General features: G+C 43.1%; 1 protein-coding gene across 1 annotated transcript in view; it reads left to right on the top strand.

Annotated features, from left to right (window-relative positions):
* CABP1 (calcium binding protein 1) overlaps positions 1-7,672 on the top strand; it is a 46,798-nt gene extending 39,126 nt beyond the window's left edge. The window contains exons 6-7 of the mRNA XM_077294421.1: positions 129-6,616; positions 6,956-7,672. Coding sequence (XP_077150536.1) covers positions 129-154 — 26 coding nt within the window. The 3' untranslated portion in view covers positions 155-6,616; positions 6,956-7,672. The remainder of the gene's footprint in view (positions 1-128; positions 6,617-6,955) is intronic.
* The last annotated feature ends 12,888 nt before the right edge of the window (positions 7,673-20,560 follow it).

Below are 20,560 nucleotides of genomic sequence, written 5' to 3'. Positions count from 1 at the left end.
ATAGTTACATATCTTGTAAAACACTGTGTAAAATGTGGCTGTTTGATGGGTGTGACACTTTTTTCAGATGATTCGTCAAAGGAAATATTTTAAACTTTGCAGTCATCATTTCTTTTTCTTTTCTACAGAGTTTGTTCGCATGATGTCTCGCTGACTTTTGTTGACGTGATGACCATGCTTCCATCTGAATGCACTGAACTGGCAAACCTGTGCCTAAACTAACCCACATGTCCTGCACTTGAGAGGGCAGTGCACACATCAACCGTGAAGTCAACATCTTGGAGGTGATATCACCATGCCTCCTTCCAGTATTCTTATTGTGGGATATGTGATGCAAACAGAACAGGCCATTCTTCCACCTAACCCTGCTGCTTTGACTTTTTGTGTGCCATCCCAAACTATAAATGTGATATCCTACACAAGGGGAACACTGAGATGCTTCTTTATGACTGTTGAGCAACAAGAAGAGATCTCCAGACCAATGGGAAAGGCAAACTTATGTGTGCATGAGCCTGCGCCCTTCTTGTGACTTTACTCCTAGAGGAATTGTGCAATAATAGAATAGATTCTGCTTCCTGAACTTTCCAAGAATTAAAAACCTAGTAAATAATAATCTTTCTGGGTTTACAGTGAACAAAAATGTGTTGTGTAGAATATAGGTATGTACACAGAGACTGTAGAGTCCAAGCACTCTCCTAGTGAGACTTGCAGTCTACTATTTTGGATAATACAAAGAAACAATGCAATATTTGAGAAACAAATGCCAGAATGATTTCAGCCTTTAAAAGCTACTTGGTGTCATTCCCATGCTCATTCTGTACCCATACTACATCTTGTTTCTGCTGTCCCTCTAACCCATTTTAGCTTGCATTGAGACAATATTGCATATTAAAAAAAATCACTGGAGATGGAGTGGAAATACATAATAGTATCTGAGGAACTGTAGTTTACTTTTTTCTTTCATAAATCAATAGTAACCATGGAAAAAATAAACTTTGTAATATAGCTTGTTAAAGAAATATGCTTCTTACTAATCTGGGGCTGAGCAGTAATTCTCAAAATTCTCAATTCACAGGTAAAACTGTATCTTCAGTGAATACAATTTTTCCTGTTACTAAGATAGGAGATGACAATTGATGCTTATTTTCTATGGAAAACTGTAACTGTGGAGACATTTTAGCAGAATGTCTGTCTCCTTCTAGATCCTCCCTCCTCCTCCACCTCCCCTCTCCATAGAATTTGACTAATTGTCATCTATCTCATTAATGTGAAAATCAGTCTTCATGAATAGAGATTTTACATATTTTACTCATGAATTGACAGAGTAAGCTCAGTCCAGGTGGTGAAAAAAGCTAATTTATCTGATAAGAAATATTCCAAAGTTTATCATTTTCATGAACTATTGATTTATGAAATATTAATTAACATTCTGGTTACTCTTTAAAGAAGATGTCCCATTAACAATATTGCATATTGTTAAATCCAGTCCATAATTCTAAACATTTTTGTAGTTAGACTTTCAAAGAAAAATGCTTACAGTGGTATGTAAAAGTTTGGGCACCCATGGTCAAAATTACTCTTATTTTGAACAGTTAAGCAAGTTGTAATGATCTCTCTCTCTCTCTATATATATATATATATATATATTATATACATAAATATATATATATTCACCTTTTACATTTTAAAAATTACAAATACGAAAATGGGCCGATGCAAAAGTTTGGGAACCCTGCATTGTTTGTACCTAGTGGCACCCCCTTTTGCAGGTATCACAGCTTGTAATTGCTTTTTGTAGCCAACCAAGAGTCTTTCAATTCTTGTTTGAGGGATTTTCATCCATTCTTCCTTGGAAAATTCTTCCAGTTCTGTGAGATTCCTGGGTCATCTTGCATGCACTTCTATTTTGAGGTCTAGCCACAAATTTTCAATGATGTTCAGATCAGGGGACTGTGAGGGCCATTGTAAAACCTTCAGCTTGCGCCTTTTGAGGTAGTCTATTTTTGGATTTTGAAGTGTATATATAATCATTATCCATTTGTAGAAGTCATCCTGTTTTCAACTTCAGCTTTTTTACAGATGTTGTTATTAGTGATGAGCGAGTGTACTCGTTGCTCGGGTTTTCCTGAGCACGCTCGGGGGTCCTCCGAGTATTTGTTAGTGTTCGGAGATTAAGTTTTCATCGCTGCAGCTGATTTACAGCTATTAGCCAGCTTGATTACATATGGGGATTCCCTAGCAACCAGGCAACCATTCATCTTCACTTGCTTAACTGTTCACAGTAACAGTAATTGCGACCATGGGTGCCCAAAGTTTTACATGCCACTGTATGTCACCAGATACTCCAAATATAACTTTAGCATAGCACCTCCTACTGTTTCTAATAAATAGCTTTTACTGTCACATGCTCAGGCTTGCTTCTATCTCAGCTCCACTGTGTATGTAGAAGGATTTCTTCTGTCGTAAGGCAGCTGCTTCTGAAACCACAGCCTCTTCTCTGCTTGGCAAAATAGGTGTTGTGAAAGTGTAATTGCAGTAACGCTGTCTTGCTATCTTATTCCTTGCTCAGTATCTCAGAGAAGATGCTACAGCTTCAGAACAAGCCGGCTCACCATACCAGGAATCCCTCTACATACCCAGTGGACCAGAGAGAAGCCAGACTGAGCATGTGTCCACCCTGGCATATTTACAGAGATAGACGCAATAAAAGCTATTCAACACATAAACACTATTCTAATAAGATTGGTGTAATACTTGGTAATATAAGTTTTTTAAGTGTAAATAGAAAAATGTGTATAATTTTAGGTTGAACTTAAGTAACACATTTTTTCTTATAAAAACATTTCACTTAGGGTTGTAGAAGAGCGTGAAGACAACTTGAAAAATAAAAATATTCATATGTATTTATGTATCAAAAATGAAAGGGGATCTGTCAGCAGGATTTCACCTTCCAAACTATATATGTGCATGTAGCTCTTTCAAATACATGTCCAGCAATACCTTTACATGGCCAGTCTGTTCTTCTGTTATTGAGAAATTAGCATTTGAATTGACATGCAAATGGGGCTGAAGATTTAATTGTTGATCTGAAGCCTCTGTCACTCCAGCTCTATTCCTTGTCCGGCGCCGCTTCGACCTCTTGACTGACGGCTACTTTGCCTGAAGACACAGCATACATTTTCTCAGTCAAGCAGGAAAAGGTGGCGCTGGGTGGGAAATAGAGCTGGAGTGACAGAGGTTTCAGATCTACAGCCTCATTTTCCTGTCAATTCAAATGCTGATCTCTCAGTAACAGAGGAATTGACTGGCCTTGTAAGGCTATGTTCTCATGTCCAGTAGATAGAATGGATCCAGTAGCAATCCATTGGCAAAAAAGTTGTGCAGACACAACTTTTTAGTCTGTTTTTAATTAAATGATCTCTGCTGGATTAGTTTTTTTAACATTGAAGTTTATGGAAAACGGATCCGTTAATTAGCCATCCATTTTTCTTTCATTTGTCAAGGATCTGTTTTTTTGCTTACTGAATCCAGTAGAATGAAAGAAAAATGGATGACTGATTAAGGGTTTTCAATAGACTTCAATGTAAGAAAAAAAACCTGAGATCAGTTATTTTAAAATGGACTAAAAAGTTGTGTCTGCATTGGCATTGCTGTGCAGAGAGCTGGTCCAAGGGCGCACATTCAACTGAGCCAAAGTGCTGCCATAGGCAGGCCCCTGAACCGGGCTGTTATCGTCAAATGTTCTGCTGTGCCTGTGTTCCGCGTGAGACCCCTGCCATATCAAGTGACACCAGGGGAAGATAGAAACAGAAGATGACCCCTAGGCAAGAACAGTATATTGGCCCTTTACAGTCCAATAGATCATTATAATGCTCGCTTCTACGTGCTGTTTTGGAGGTGAAAGTGGCCCCCATTATCTTTTGGCCCCTTGTACGTTGCACCAGTGGCATACTGACCCCCAGTCACACTAGCCTTGGCTGTTTCACACTTAGGCTGCTTTCACACATCAGTTTTTGCCATCAGTCACAATCCGTCGAATTTTGAAAAAAACGGATCGGTCACAGATTGTGAAAAACGGATGCGATTAATCCGTTTTTTCGCCGGATCCAACTAGCTGATCCAGCTAATTGGATCCTAAAAAAAATCAGAGCATGCTCAGTTTAAAAAAATGGAATCCATCGCCGGATTCCATCATTTGACGGATCCGGCGCCATAGGCTTCCAATCTAGCAAACGACGGACGTCGCTGTCCATTTTTTTGATGGACACAAAAAATGTTACTATGTCCGTTTTCTCCGGCCGCCGGATAAACAGTTTTCTACGGATCGTCGAACGACGGATGAAACTTGTGGCCATCCGTCGCAATCTGTCGCTAATACAAGTCTATGAGAAAAAAACAGATCCAGCGGCAACATTTGCCGGATCCATTTTTTTCTAAATTCGCCGGATTGTGACTGATGGCAAAAAACTGATGTGTGAAAGCAGCTAAGACAGTTGATTGTTTCTTGCTTTAAGCAGGAATATTAGATTTAGGGTTTTAAGTTATGCCAACAAAATTGCTAAGTCTTTATTTTTTTCTAGCTGTCTTCAAGCTCTTCTATAAATCTCAATGAAACATAACATTACATGCGGCTTACCTACTTTGTTAATTTCCAAGCTGAAACATAAAGAATTATAGCAATGAGGCATTAATATGGCAATGGGCTGCAATTCAGATATGTTATATCTCACGGACTTCTGAGTCAATGAGAACAGATGACATTTTATGTATTTTCATTCTGCACCATTTGCCTATAGCCATGATTAGTGAGTGCCGCATAGACGCAGACTTCAGAATTTTCTGTATTTACCGTACTTGGAAAATGCTGAAAATCTAGAAAATCTTTTTTTTTTCTTTTCAATGACATAGTCATACATATTAATCCTCCCGTCATCTTTGCCACACATAGTAAGGTAACTGATATTGCAAAAGCATAAAACAACTCTAACCACAGTTCGTCAGAAAAAGGTGTTCCCGTAGCTGCGCAAAACAGACCAGTACCTTGAAAATCAATTTCTACAATCACAAGACCTTTAATATTATTGTCCCTCCAGCTCTATCCATGGAAAGCAAATCAATGTCACTTGCTTTGATGGCCTATAACATCGTAGAGATATCCTGGCTGATGGAATGAGACAGTGTAAGAACGTTACCTTCAGGCCCGAACTGGCTATTCACTTTACCAGCATTTCCACCATGACCCCCGCAAGCGTAGGACCCTCCAGCATATGAAAGTCAGAGGAATCTTTGGAAAATTCATCCTCGTGTTTGAACCACAGTTTCCTAACATCTATATTAGAGAATGCAGTGCATGTTAGATATTATATATTACTACTGGGTCATAGTGAACATCTAGAACTAGTTCTCCTGTTGGCTCCCTTCCTGCACTATCTACCATCATATTATACTGGTATGTTACAGAATATGTGTATTTACTTATGTATTGATAATGATTCATTTACTTTTATTGATTGCATTTTCTAAAGGTCCGGTTCAGTGACCAACAGTGCCAACTACATCTATATAAGAACACCATTACTATAGTATGTGTATTCTGTGTATGATTATTTTACTTTGCACTCACCTAAAGACTACAAATCACATTTTTGAATGCGAACACACAAAATGTAGCACAAGCTATATCCCAAAAGATATTTCAGTTCCTTTTTCAGTTCTCTTTAAGTATCAAAGTCATTAAAGGGGTTAACCGGTCTTAAAGGGAATCTGTCTACAGGTTTTTACTACCTTATCTGAGAGTAGCATGATGTAGGCAATGAGACCCTGAATCTAACGATGTATAACTTAGTTTACTGTGAGCAGCAGTTGTGACAAAATAACAGTTTTTAGATGTAGCCTGAAGCAGAACTGAGAAAGCTAACCCTGCCCCCACAGGCCATCTATGTACATTGTCTATTAACAGTAAGCTGCTTATCACAGGAGGGGGCAGAGTCAGATTAGGAGGCACTCTCCAGCTAGTCAAAGCAATGATATTGTTCTAGTGATAAAGTCTTCATTGTAAGTAAACAATAGCACACAGCCTGATAAGTGACACATCACTGAATTCAGCGTTTTAACCCCTACCTCATGCTGTCCTCAGATTACATAGCAAGAACCTGCTGACACATTCCCTTTAAACTACAAGACTGCAATCATTCTTTGTGACTGCAGACTTGTGAATCCTTACATTGTGCAGTTTCTTCACCGCTGGCACCAAGAGTGAGCGGTCATGTGATTGCAAGTAGGGTTGAACGACCTTTACATTTATAGGATCGGGTCGGGTTTCACAAAACGCGACTTTTTCAAAAGTCGGGTCGAGTGAAATCGGCCGATCCTATAAAAAAGTCGGGGTCGGGGTCGGCCGAAACTCGAAACCCAATGCAGTGCATTGGGTTTCCAATGGTTCCCAGGGTCTGAAGGAGCGGAAACTCTCCTTCAGGCCCTGGGATCCATATTTAAGTGTAAAATAAAGAATTAAAATAAAAAATATCGCCATACTTACCATCTGATGCGCCCTGGTACTAAGTGGGAACCTTCCTTCCTTAGAATCAGCCTTCCAGGACCTTGCGGTGACGTCGCGGTGACGTCGCGGCTTGTGATTGGTCGCGCGGCCGCCCATGTGACCGCTCGCGCGACCAATCACAAGCCGCGACGTCACCGTGACGTCACCGAAGGTCCTGGAAGGGCTGATTCTTAGGAAGGAAGGCTGCCGAAAAGAAGCCGAGGGTGAGTATATTCCTATTAGGTATATACTCACCCTCGGACGCGTCCTGCTTCTTTCCGGCAGCCTTCCTTCCTAAGAATCAGCCCTTTCAGGACCTTCGGTGACGTCGCGGCTTTTGATTGGTCGCGCGAGCGGTCACATGGGCGGCCGCGCGACCAATCACAAGCCGCGACGTCACCGCGACGTCACCGCAAGGTCCTGGAAGGCTGATTCTAAGGAAGGAAGGTTCCCGCTTAGTACCAGGGCGCATCAGATGGTAAGTATGGCGATATTTTTTATTTTAATTCTTTATTTTACACTTAAATCTGAATTCCGATACCAATTCCCGATATCTTAAACATATCGGGAATCGGTATCGGAATTCCGATTCCAGATTCAGAAGATCGCCGACTTCATGGCCGACCCCACACAGGGGTCGGGTCGGGTTTCATGAAACCCGACTTTGCCAAAAGTCGGCGACTTCTGAAAATTGGCGACCCGTTTCGCTCAACCCTAATTGCAAGTATTCGATATGCATAGTCCTGGCCACATTCCAACTAGATGGGTGTATGGGTGATGCAAGTGTATTGAGCGAGGCCAGAAACAGTCTACTTGGCATATGGGCGGGGGCATGCATAGCGCATACTTGTAGTCACATGGCCCAGTTCCTGGTGCCGACACCGGAGAATCCTCACAGCGTGCAGTGTTTGCGATGTGAGGATTCACAAGTCTGCAGTCACATAGAGAAACTTGTCTTTTGAGACGGTACTAGCCTTTTAAAGATACAACCCCAGATGGCTTTATTTTGTTGTTCTGGTGTTTAAAGAAATACAACTACCCTTTGTGTATTTTTAACTTTTATTTAATTGTCTAAATGACCCATAAAATTCTTTAGTAAAACAAATGATGACTAACGTTGTTATTTATGTCATACATTGCATATGCGCGTTCTATTGTAGACGGTTATATAAGCAATATATTCACTTTTTTATATACTTATATGTAGATGAGAACGGAATTCCGCTCACAATTTTGACTTTTTTTTGTAGTCTCGAAAGCTTGCAATTTGTTACCATCTTTTCAGTTAGCCTTTAAAAGGTATCAACCACTGAGGACTCTCAATTCTAAAGACTTTTTTTTGGTAATTTGTTACTCCTATCTCTGTATTTCACGGCCAAGACAAAAATAACCATTTCTAGGTTCCAGCCACCAAAGAAGGGTTACAAAAACAGCCTCGCACAGGTGCACTAAACTGAATGTAGCACCCATAGAAATTAATAGGAGTTACGGAAACAGTGTAGCACAGCAATATATGCTTTTTCTGCAACCCAGGAGATGTGTCACTATTGTAACTTGCTTTGCTATACTGTGTCTATATCTCTAAGCTATTTGTATGGGAGCTGACCCCTTAATGACCGCCGATATGCATTAAAACGGCGATCACTAAGGGGCTTTATTCCCTCATTGCCGCTGGTGTCAGTTGTACATGACAGCTGACACCCTGCAGTATCAGACCCAGCCAGTTTGCAACCGATCGGGACTGATTAACCTGTTAAATACTGCTGTCAATTGTGACAGCTGTATTTAAATTGTTGCAAGGGGGTTACAAGACCCCCTTAGTAAACATCAGACCAACAGGATGAGAATCGAGTGTCCCGATGGTACCCTGAGGTCATGTGGTAGACGAGTACTGCAGTGTATGAGACCAGCAATCAAAAAGAAAATTATACATGCCCCACAGTGAAAAAAGTGAAAAATAGTCAAATTAAATATGTAAAAAAGTTTTTTAAAAATGTGCACACAAATCATGAAAAGCCATTTCGCCACTCAAAATGCAGCGTTTGTGATAAACAAAAAAAAGTACACATACTTGGTATTGCCATGTCCAGAATGACCCGCTCTATGAAAGTGGCACGTTATTTATTCCGTTTACGAATGACAAAAAAAAAATAATAAAAAACATGCTGAAAATTTCACTTTTTCATCATACTGACTCACAAAAAGTGAATAAAAAGTGATCACAAAGTCATATGTAAAATAAAATGATATAAATGAAAACAAGCCCTAATATGGCTCATTTGGCAAAAAACATATAAAAATTACAGCTCTCAGAATATAGCAATACAAAAACAAATTTGTTTTTGTAAAATATTGTTTTTACTGTGTAAAAAAAGCAAAGCATAATAAAAAAAATATAAATCTGGTATCGCTGTAATCATACCAACCCAACGAACAAATTGTTGCTATCGCTTTTGCCACTTGGTGAAAGATGCAACAATAAAAACAATAACTAAATTGCTGTTTTTTGTTAATTCTGTGTCTGAATAATCTGAATAAAAAGCGATCAAAAGATATTATATACCCCAAAAAGGTACCAAAAAAATCTGCAATTCATCCCTCAAAAAAAAAGCCGTCTGCAAAAAACAAAAAAGTTACAGTTCTCAGAATATGGCAACAAAAAAACTACCTTTTATAAAAAAAAACAAAAAAACATTTTTACTGTGTGATAGCAGCAAAACAAACAAAAAAAACTATATAAATCTGGTATCGCTGTAATTGCACCAACTCGAAGAATAGATCTGCCTTACCATTAATACTGAAATCCTCCCAAAGATTTGTGCAATAAACGACAATATTCTTATAAAAATTAAATATTTTATTGAGAAAAATTAATAATAAAAATATATTTAAAATAATTAACAGCTGATAATAGAAGCACATATAATCACGTATAATACAGGTATAAGGAAAAGCCCAACAATTAATATAATATAATGTATCATGCTAGGTAATGCAAAAAATAAATATAAATATATATATGTATAAAAACGTGAAAAAACTCCCTAAAAAAGTCATACACTATAGTGCATGATATTGTGACAATATTAAATAAATCCTATCAATATGTGCAAAAGTGCAAAAATTGTGCAAAAATTATGTTATTGCCACAATTCCACAAGGTGTAAACCAAATCACAAAAGTGCAATAGTGCTAAAAATGACATACACAATAAGTGTATCCCAATTACGAGTCACTTATATCAGGCACCACCAAAAGCCTAATAGAGTGCCGTAGTGCTAAGACAATCAAATATGCATACACCTAGCAAGCAAATATTATCAAATATATGCAGGGCTCCTCATACCTAATGTGCTTCCTGATCCCTACGCGCGTTTCGGCGTTTGCCTTCTTCCTTCTGATACGCCCCCCGGAAGAACCGGTGAACCGCGCAAAAATAAAAATAAGAACTGATTTAGGTAAATGATAACGGATCACCGCGCAATAACTGAAATAGATTGAATCGTGTATAATCGCACAATAGACGAGTCTGTATGGAGCGTGCTCAGAGATGAATGTAATTGTTCATCCGTTTGGATAGTAAGGCCGGGGTCACACTTGCGAGTGCAATGCGAGAAACTCGTGCGAGTCTCTCGCTTCAATACCAGACACTGCCGCCGGCACTCAGGACCGGAGCGTTCAGCTACATAGAAATACATGCAGCCGCACATGCCGGTGCCGAGTGCCTGATGAAAATAGTGGTGAAAAAAATCATAAATAAATAAATGTATTTTCTTTTTTTTTTTTCTTTCTTTAAAAAAAAGGAAAATATATATATATATATATATATATATATATATATATATATATACTGTATATATAAATGTAATTGAACTATCTACTGATTAAGGAAGCAATATACTCACTGGTGCATGCAGGAATCCATGAAAAGTGCTGAGTGCTGATTTGACAGGATGGTTGGACCCCGGGTACTTGCTGGCTAATGCACTTGGTCAATTAAGCAGCTGGGTGTGCAGTATGAGCAGGAGTAGCAAGACAGGGGTAAATGAGTGGTAATGGCTCAATCAGTGAAGACACTGGAGGTGTGCACTAAATAAATGGTGGTGACAGTTATTATTGTTCCCGTCTGAGGCTAAACGCTAGATACGAGATATGGTGCACTTACTAGTGAAGCCCAGTGATCAGATGACTAGACAGCATGAAGGTGCTGAGCGGTGGAGATTCAGGCATTCAGTGAGCTGGAGGAGAACGCCGACTCCTCGCGCGCTCTGGCCGGAAGCAGCACTGAGGGTAGCGGCGAGAGAAAAAAAACTTCAGTGACGTCACAGGGAAGCAAGGACGGGTGCGTGAGGTGCACAATTCCTACGCGTATCAAGGGTGTCGCCCTCTTCGTCAGTGTTCTCCTCCAGCTCACTGAATGCCTGAATCTCCTGAATCTCCCCCGCTCAGCACCTTCATGCTGTCTATTCATCTGATCACTGGGCTTCACTAGTAAGTGCACCATATCTCGTATCTAGCATTTAGCCTCAGATGGGACCAATAATAAATGTCACCACTAGTGTTGAGCATTCCGATACCGCAAGTATCGGGTATCGGCCGATACTTGCGGTATCGGAATTCCGATACCGAGATCCGATACTTTTGTGGTATCGGGAATCGGAATCGGAAGTTCCCAGTGTATGGTTCCCAGGGTCTGAAGGAGAGGAAACTCTCCTTCAGGCCCTGGGATCCATATCCATGTAAAAAATAAAGAATTAAAATAAAAAATATTGATATACTCACCTCTCCGGCGGCCCCTGGACATCACCGCTGGTAACCGGCAGCCTGCTTTACTTAAAATGAGCGCGTTCAGCACCTTCCATGACGTCACGGCTTCTGATTGGTCGCGTGCCGCTCATGTGACCGCCACGCGACCAATCACAAGCCGTGACGTAATTCTCAGGTCCTAAATTCCTAGAATTCGAAATTTAGGACCTGAGAATGACGTCACGGCTTGTGATTGGTCGTGTGGCGGTCACATGAGCGGCACGCAACCAATCAGAAGCCGTGATGTCATGGAAGGCCCTAAACGCGCTCATTTTAAGCAAAGAAGGCTGCCGGTTACCAGCGGTGATGTCCAGGGGCCTCCGGAGAGGTGAGTATATCAATATTTTTTATTTTAATTCTTTATTTTACACAGTAATATGGATCCCAGGGCCTGAAGGAGAGTTTCCTCTCCTTCAGACCCTGGGAACCATCAGGATACCTTCCGATACTTGGTGTCCCATTGACTTGTATTGGTATCGGGTATCGGTATTGGCGATATCCGATACTTTTCGGGTATCGGCCGATACTATCCGATACCGATACTTTCAAGTATCGGATGGTATCGCTCAACACTAGTCACCACCGTTTATTTATTTATGTTTCAGATGCGAATACAATTGAAGCTCTGACTGCCTGGTCAGAGCAACGCAGGTCACATGATCGTGCTGTTGACCTCACTCACCGGCACGCAGAGCGCATTAGGAGAGCATTGGTGGTAAGTGATCCACGTTAGGTAGATTTTGGAGGGTATTTACTGCCTGAGGGGGTGTGATTACTGTGTGTGTGCGTGTATCTGGGTACGGTATTTACTGTGTGGGTGGTATTACTGTCTGTGTAGGGGGGGTATTTACTGCGTGTGTGAGTGTGGAGGGTATTTACTGTGTGTGGGGGTATTTACCATGTGTGTATGGAAGGTAGTTATTTTGTGTATCAGGGTATTTACTGCCATGAGGGGAGGTATTTACTGTGTGTGTTGGGGGGTATGGTATTTACTGTGGGGGGGTATTTACTGTGTTTGTGTGGGGGTGTTTACTGTGTGTGTGTGGGTATTTACTGTAAGTGTGTATTTACTGTGTGTGTGGAGATGTATTTACTGTCTGGGGGGTATTTACTGTGTGTGTCAGTTGTCTTTACTATGTGTGGGGGAGTATTTACTGTAACAGGCCTAGGGAAGATTTACTGTGATGGGGATATTTAGTTTAACAGGCCTGGGGAAGATTTAGTGTAACGGGGGATGATTTGAGGACACAAGTTTCTGGAGCAAAGAAGGGACAGGTACAGACACAATATAGGGAGCAGGAGAAATTTGAAGACAATATGAGGAACAAGGGGTGAGGTGAGGTGCATGTATAGGGGGATGGGTGCAGACACAGTATGGTGAGTGCGGACACAGTATCAGGAGCGAGGGGAAAATGTATGCAGAGGGTGAAGGGATGGGTGCGGACACAGTATGGGTAGTCGGAGGGATGCGTGAGGAAGCAGTATGGAACATGAGAGGGTAAATGTATGACGAGGGAGGGGAAAATGTGTGAGGAGACTATTGAGGGGAATAATGAAAGGAGACAGTATGGGTGGAGAAAAGTGTGAGTGGGCACAAAATAGAGACTGAGTAGTGTGGGTGGTAGCATACCAAGGAAGGGGAGTGTGGTGAGGGGGTATAGTATTGAAACTGGGCCCTATAGGGAGGACTCAGTTTGAAGAGAGGGTCCAGTATGGAAAGGTGAAGGCAGTGTGGAGGGCATGTACCATAAGGGGGACAGTGTGGGGGTCATATTTTGTGAATGGAATGTAGTGCGGGTTAATTATTTATTCAGGGGCCCTGTGTAGGGCAGATATTTTTATTCAGGAACACTATAATGACACTGTTATCTTGAGGCTACAGTATGTGCACACGTATTCTGGTCCACTGCGGATTTTTCTGCAGCGGATTTGATAAATCTGCAGAACGGATTTACCGCGGTTTTTCTGCGGATTTCACTGCGGTTTTACAACTGCGGTTTTCTATAGGAGCAGCTTTAAAACCGCTGCGGAATCCGCAGAAAGAAGTGACATGCTGCGGAATGTAAACTGCTGCGTTTCCGCATGGTTTTTTCCGCAGCATGTGCACAGCGTTTTTTGTTTCCCATAGGTTTACATTGTACTGTAAACTCATGGGAAACTGCTGCGGACCCGCAGCTGCGGAAACGCTGCGGATCGGCAGCGTTTTCCGCATCGTGTGCACATACCCTTAAAGGCATCATGTCGGGATGTGCTGCGGAAGACCGTAGAAGATGGAAGTCTGCAGAGACAAGCTAGGTATGAGGAAACTCATCATGGGGTCTGAACAAGAAGAAGAATAGGAAGAGAACGGTTCCAGAGACAACGTCAACTATAAGGTTCCTGGATGTAAATTTTTTTGTGATACTGATTAATTCTCAATTTTTTGTTTATGTTAGGCTCATTAAAGGTTTTCCAGGTTTGTAATGAGTCTGCAGCCATTCTATGTAACTGTTGACTTCTGAATTCTCGCAGTGCACACTGCATGCTGTCAGGATTTTCTGGTGCCTGCAATTTTCATACATGTAGTCACGTACCAACTAGACATGCGTGGCCTCACTCGATGAAAATTAATTGAGCAAGACTGGTCATGTCTACATGGAAGGATGCAAGAAGTATACTAATCGCATACTTGTGCAAGGGTGAATCCTAAAAGTCTGCAGTGCATGTGCTGTGAGAATTCATAAACCTTCAGCCACCTATAGTGACTAAAGGCTTTCATCTCAAACCTGGACAAGCACTTTAATTATAAAATGAAGCCCTGTAGGATGCCAATCCTAACAGCGTGAAACAGGTACAGACTGAGGCTGAAATTCAGCCCTAGCATTTGAAATCACAGAGGCCCATGCTGTCCCCATCCCCAAGCACCAGATGTGATATATTACTAATATTTCCCTGCATAGAGGAAAACAAGATTTACTACAAAATCAATATTTCTAATGATACCTCCTTCACAACTTTTAACAGTATGGATGTCTTGAGAACACCGATTCTGTTAACAACGTAGCAGACAATGTGGCCCACGACCAGACATGCCCTTCTGGCATTTGACAGAATTGCCAGATGGCCAGTCCAGCCCTGGCATGTAATCTACTCACTGTCAGGATTCAGCTCAGCTTCCTGGTTCCACCAGTCATCACATGGCCACTTCACTCATGCGAAATCACGGTCACGGTCAAGTGAGAGCGAGCTTCGCTTCCTGCTTCTCTGTTTTTCACTGAACATTGAATCAGGAACAGTAGCTTGTCGGCACGAGACTAAGTGTGCAAATCGCATTTGTGCTTGGGTTGGGGGAGCGCCAAACTGAGTTCTTGCCCCAGGTGCCAGAATACCTAGATACACCTCTGCAGCAGGGCTGGGGTTAGGGGCAGGCAGACCAGGCAGCTACCTAGGGCCCCCGCCCCTCCAGGGGCCCCCAGCCAGTGGCATGCCGCTAATAGCAATATGCCACGCTGCTGCTATGGGGCCCGGAGCGGCCCACCCATCGCTCATTCAACTTATCGGCATCATGGATGCCGATACAGTTGACAGCAGTGATGGAGGAGAGAGCGTCAGCTGACGCACCCTCTCCCATCACTCCCTCTCTACTTGTGACTCAGCGGGCACACGATGATGTCACATCATCGAGCGCTGCACTGTGCCGGCAGTTGAGCTGATGAAATCAGAGAATAGCCTGGAGCTGCAGGAGGGATGAGTATTGTGAGTGTATGAATGTATGCATTATACTGTATATGAGTTTGTGTCTGCACTATACTGTGTGTTGGGGGAGCTGCACTATACTGTGTGTAGGGAGAGAGCTGCACTATGCTGTGTGTAGGGGGAGCTGCACTTTACTGTGTGTTGGGGCACTGCACTACACTGTGTGTTGGGGGAGCTGCACTGTACTGTGTGTTGGTGGGGAGATGCACTATACTGTGTGTTGGGGGAGCTGCACTGCACTGTGTGTTGGGGAGAGCTGCACTATACTGTGTGTTGGGGGAGCTGCACTACACTGTGTTGGGGGAGCTGCACTGCACTGTGTGTTGGGGAGAGCTGCACTATACTGTGTATTGGGGAGCTGCACTACACTGTGTATTGGGGAGCTGCACTGCACTGTGTGTTGGGGAGAGCTGCACTATACTGTGTTGGGGAGCTGCACTACACTGTGTTGGGGAGCTGCACTGCACTGTTTGTTGGGGAGCTGCACTGCACTGTGTGTTTTGGAGAGCTGCACTATACTGTGTGTTGGGGAGCTGCACTACACTATGTGTTGGGGGAGCTGCACTGCACTGTGTTGGGGAGCTGCACTGCACTGTATGTTGGGGGAGCTGCACTGCACTGTGTGTTGGGGAGAGCTGCACTATACTGTGTATTTGGGAGCTGCACTATACTGTGTGTTGGGGAGCTGCACTACACTTTGTGTTGGGGAGCTGCACTGTGTGTTGGGTGGCTGCACTGTGTGTTGGGGGAGCTGCACTGTATTGTGTGTTGAGGGAGTTGCACTATACTGTGTATTGGGGAGCTGCACTATACTGTGTGTTGGGGGAGCTGCCCTATACTGTGTGTTGGGAGAGAGCTGCACTATGCTGTTTGTTGAGGGAGCTACACTGTACTGTGTGTTGGGGGCATTGCACTACACTGTGTGTTGGGGGAGCTACACTGTACTGTGTGTTGGGGGAGCTGCACTATACTGTGCATTGGGGAGCTGCACTATACTGCGTGTTGGGGGAGCTGCACTGCACTGTGTGTTGGGGAGAGCTGCACTGTGTGTTGGGGAGAGCTGAACTATACTGTGTATTGGGGAAATACACTGCACTGTGTGTTACGGAGAGCTGCACTATATTGTGTGTTAGGGAGCTGCACTGTGTGCTGGAGGCACTTCACTGCACTGTGTGTTGGGGAGCTGCACTGCACTGTGTTTTGGGGGAGTTGCACTGCACCATGTGTTGGGGAGCTGCACTATAATGTGTGTTGGGGAGAGCTGCACTATACTGTGTGTTGGGGAGCTGCACTGTGTGCTGGAGGCACTGCACTGCACTGTGTGTTGGGGGAGCTGCACTGCACTGTGTGTTGGGGGAGCTGCACTGCACCCTGTGTTGGGGAGCTGCACTATACTGTGTGTTGGGGGAGCTGCCCTATTGTAATAATTATAGGGGATAACTCAGGAGACTCTTTGCGTGGAACAAGACAACTACAGGACACAGTTTTATAAGTGGTAAAGTCTATATTATCACACGGTGATTCAAACAGGTGCAGAGAGAAACTCAAGTCCACAACACTTGGTGCAAATAATAAACGCAGCTTAGCAGTCTATAGGAGACTTCAGAGGAAAATGCAATCAAGCAGAAAGTCTATGAAGCACAGTTATTCTTGAGGATACTTGACACGAATAAATCCTTGTCTTAGTCCAGGCACAGATAGATATGCTTATTAGGCAGTTCAAATCATATCTTAGCTCAACCAGGGAGGCCTGGTTAATAGTCTCAGGTTATTGCAAAGCAGCAACAGCTTACATGACCAGCAAATGCAGATTGAAAGTAAACAAGAACAGCAGATGAAGGAGGATTACTGGAAACTTGTGTATGCAGCAGGAACTCAGAGCAGAGTAGCAGGATCACCACACAGGTTCACAGGAGCAGGTGTATAGCCAGGGAGTAATCAGAGGTCAGGAGCTGGATGCAAGGCAGAATACTCTAGCACAGACTGAAGGCTGGGGTGGAGTTTTATAGCAGGAAGACACAGTGCACATGAGACCAAAGACGCCATCTTGGAAAAGGGCATTAATGCACAAAAGGTAAAAAATGTTCAGAGTCCTGGCATTACTCCCTCCTTAGAAGCGGCCTCAGGACGATCCTGGACCTGGTTTCTCAGGGAATCCCTGATGAAAACGAAAAATCTTCTGTTGGGCATTGATGTTTTCCACAGGTTCCCAAGAGTCTTCCTCAGGGGGATATCCCTGCCATCTTATCAGATATTGGAGCCGATTCCTGCGAATCCTGGAATCAATCATTTCCTCCACCACGAATTGTACTTGCCCATCAATCACCACAGGCTGCGGAGGTGGCACAACACGTCCCTGGAAGGTATTAGGGAATACAGGCTTTAGTAAAGATACATGAAAAACTGGGTGTACCTTCATTGTCCTAGGCAGCTTCAGCCGGCAGAGCTGACAATACCGTTGATCTTGAAAGGGCCAATGAATTTCTGTCCAAGTTTTTGTGAAGGAACGTTTAACTTCAGATTCTTAGTTGCTAACCACACAGAATCTCCTACCTTGAACATGGGTGCAGGTTTATGGAATCTATCAGCCAATCTCTTATAATGTTCTTGAGCTGTGGTCAGGGATTCCTTCAGAACCTCGCAGTCAGCCTTTCCTCCACTGCTGGAACCGGAGAATTAATTGGAGACCTAGGTAAAATACACGGATGATAACCCAGATTGGCAAAGAAAGGTGTAAATTTAGTGAGAATTATTATATGAAAATTCGGCTAACGGCAACAACTCCAACCAATCATCCTGGAGATGGCTGACATAACATCTTAGATATTGTTCCAGGGTCTGGTTAGTACGCGCAGTCTGACCATTTGTCTGGGGATGGTAAGCAGAAGAGAGACAGACATTAATATTGAGTGCAGAGCAAAACCCCTTCCAGAATCTTGAAGTGAACTGTACTCCACGGTCAGAGATGATCTCATCCGGAACCCCGTGCAACCGAAAGACCTTCTGTATAACCAAGTTCACTGTATCTTTAGCTGAGGGGAGGCCGGTGCACAAAACAAAATGAGCAGCTTTAGTCAGGCGATCAACTACCACCATGATTGTATTCATGCCCCTCGATGTAGGCAGCTCCACAATAAAGTCCATTGATATAGACCCCTAAGGGCAGGACGGAACAGGTAATGTTTGCAAAGACCCGTAGGTGCCACATGAGGAGTCTTGTAATGGGCACATACCTCGCAAGAGAGAACATAGTCCTTGGTATCCTTCAGGCAAGTTGGCCACCAGAAGAATCGGCTCAGGAACTCTTGTGTCTTCTGAACCCCCTGTGACCAGCCAACTTGGAGTCATGTACCAACTTGAGGATCTGCAGACGAACGACCTCAGGGACCTAGATACGTCGATCTCTGAACCACATGCCACCCTTAAAGACAAGATTAATATCCACAGGTGGGTTGGCCAGAAATACATCACCATCATAGGCCTCCCTGCACTCCTTCCACAAGTCCTGATTGTGGATAACTCCGATGAAATTGGCATCAGATAGAATGGTCTTGGATGGGGCTCCAGGTACGGAATCCGCAGCATGGATTCGGGATAAAGCATCAGCCTTCCCATTACGAGAACCTGGACGGTACGAGATAACAAAGTTCAATTGATTTAAAAATAAGTTCCAACGAGCCTGACGAGGAGAAAGACATCTAGCGGATCTAAGGAACTCTAGATTGCGATGGTCAGTTAGCACTATGATCTGTTGTGCAGCTCCTTGCAGATGATGCCTCCATTCTTTGAAAGTCGCAATAATAGCCAGCAATTCCTTGTCTCCCACGTCGTAATTCTTCTCTGCTGAGGTTAGTCTACGGGAAAAGAAAGCACAAGGATGTAGCAGACCCTTCTCTCCAGTTCTTTGGGAGAGAATAGCCCCCAAAGCATTATCAGAAGCGTCCACCTCCACAATGAAAGGAAGTGTTGGATCTGGGTGTATCAACAGCGGTGCTGATGTGAAACAGATCTTAAGCCGATCAAAAGCTTCTTGAGCCTGTGATGACAACTTAAAGGGCTTTTCCTTCTTTGTCAAGGAAGTAATGGGACGGACAATATCAGAAAAATTTCGAATGAAGCGTCTGTAGAAATTTGCAAAACCAATAAAACGTTGGACCTCCTTAACATTCTTGGGTACCGGCCAGTCAATGATAGCCTGAATCTTACCAGATTCCATGTTCAGCCCCTGGGGAGAGATGATATAACCTAAGAATTGTATCTCAGAACGATGGAACTCGCATTTCTCCGGCTTAATATACAGAGGGTTCTCTTTCAGACGTCTTAAAACAGTTTTGACATGTTCTTCATGTTCCTGTAGAGAGTCAGAAAAGATTAGTATATCGTCCAAATAGATCACTACAAACTGGTCCAACAAATCTCTGAAAATGTCATTAGCAAGGTGTTGAAATGTTGCAGGGACGTTACAAAGCCCAAATGGCATCACAAGAGATTCAAAGTGTCCATACCGGCATCTGAATGCTGTCTTCCACTCATCCCCTGGACGAATACGCACCAAATTATAATCCCCACGAAGATCCAGTTTAGAGAACACCTTAGCATGGTGGACTCTTTCCAGTAATTCGGGAATCAGAGGCAAAGGGTAACAGTTTCGTACGGTTACCTTATTGAGTTCTCGATAGTCAACACAGGGTCTCAGGGTCCCATCCTTCTTCTTTACAAAAAAGATAGGTGCCCCTGCTGGTGAGGAAGAAGGACGTATGAAGCCTTTGGCCAGATTTTCATCAATATACTCTTTTAAGGCTTGAAGCTCAGGTGCCCCAAAGGGTATACGTTACCAAAAGGAATGGCTGCCCCGGGAAGCAGCTCAATGGGACAGTCATAATGCCTGTGTGGAGGAGGCTGATCTGCATTCTTCTTGTCACAGATGTCAGAGAACTCTTTATAAGCTGGAGGTAAAGAAAATACCTGTACATGTGGTTCCGTAGCCGTGGACTCAGGGACAGCTTCTGTTAACGCTGAGTTGCTCCTTGTTGGGAAGATAATCTCCTTGGTCTCCCAGTTGATAATTGGGTTCTGAGAATGCAACCAAGGAATGCCTAAAATCACAGGAAAATGAGGAGAAGAAATTAGCAAGAAAGAAAGTTGCTCCTGATGATTAGGCTCCAACAAAATTTCAAGAGGTATGGTCTCCTGATCCACAGGCCCAGAGATTAAAGGTGACCCATCCACTGTTTCCATGGTAATTGGAGAGGCTCTTTGCTGAATTTTAATACCATGTTCCTTGGCAAATGCGATATCCATGAAATTGCCACCTGCAATTCAATTCAAGTCAATCATAGCTGAACTGGAAATCCACTGTCCTGAACACAGGATCTTAATAGGGGAGAACAGTGAGAGTTCTTTTCCTTCAGCTCCTTGGGGGGTGAAGTCATAGAAAGTGAATGGAATACAGTGTTTAAAGGCAGGCTACATTCAGAGATG

Source organism: Ranitomeya variabilis, chromosome 1 (genome assembly GCF_051348905.1).
Source record: "Ranitomeya variabilis isolate aRanVar5 chromosome 1, aRanVar5.hap1, whole genome shotgun sequence".
NCBI classification, from domain to species: Eukaryota; Metazoa; Chordata; class Amphibia; order Anura; family Dendrobatidae; genus Ranitomeya; species Ranitomeya variabilis.
This window is presented reverse-complemented; position numbering and strand designations above follow the sequence as displayed.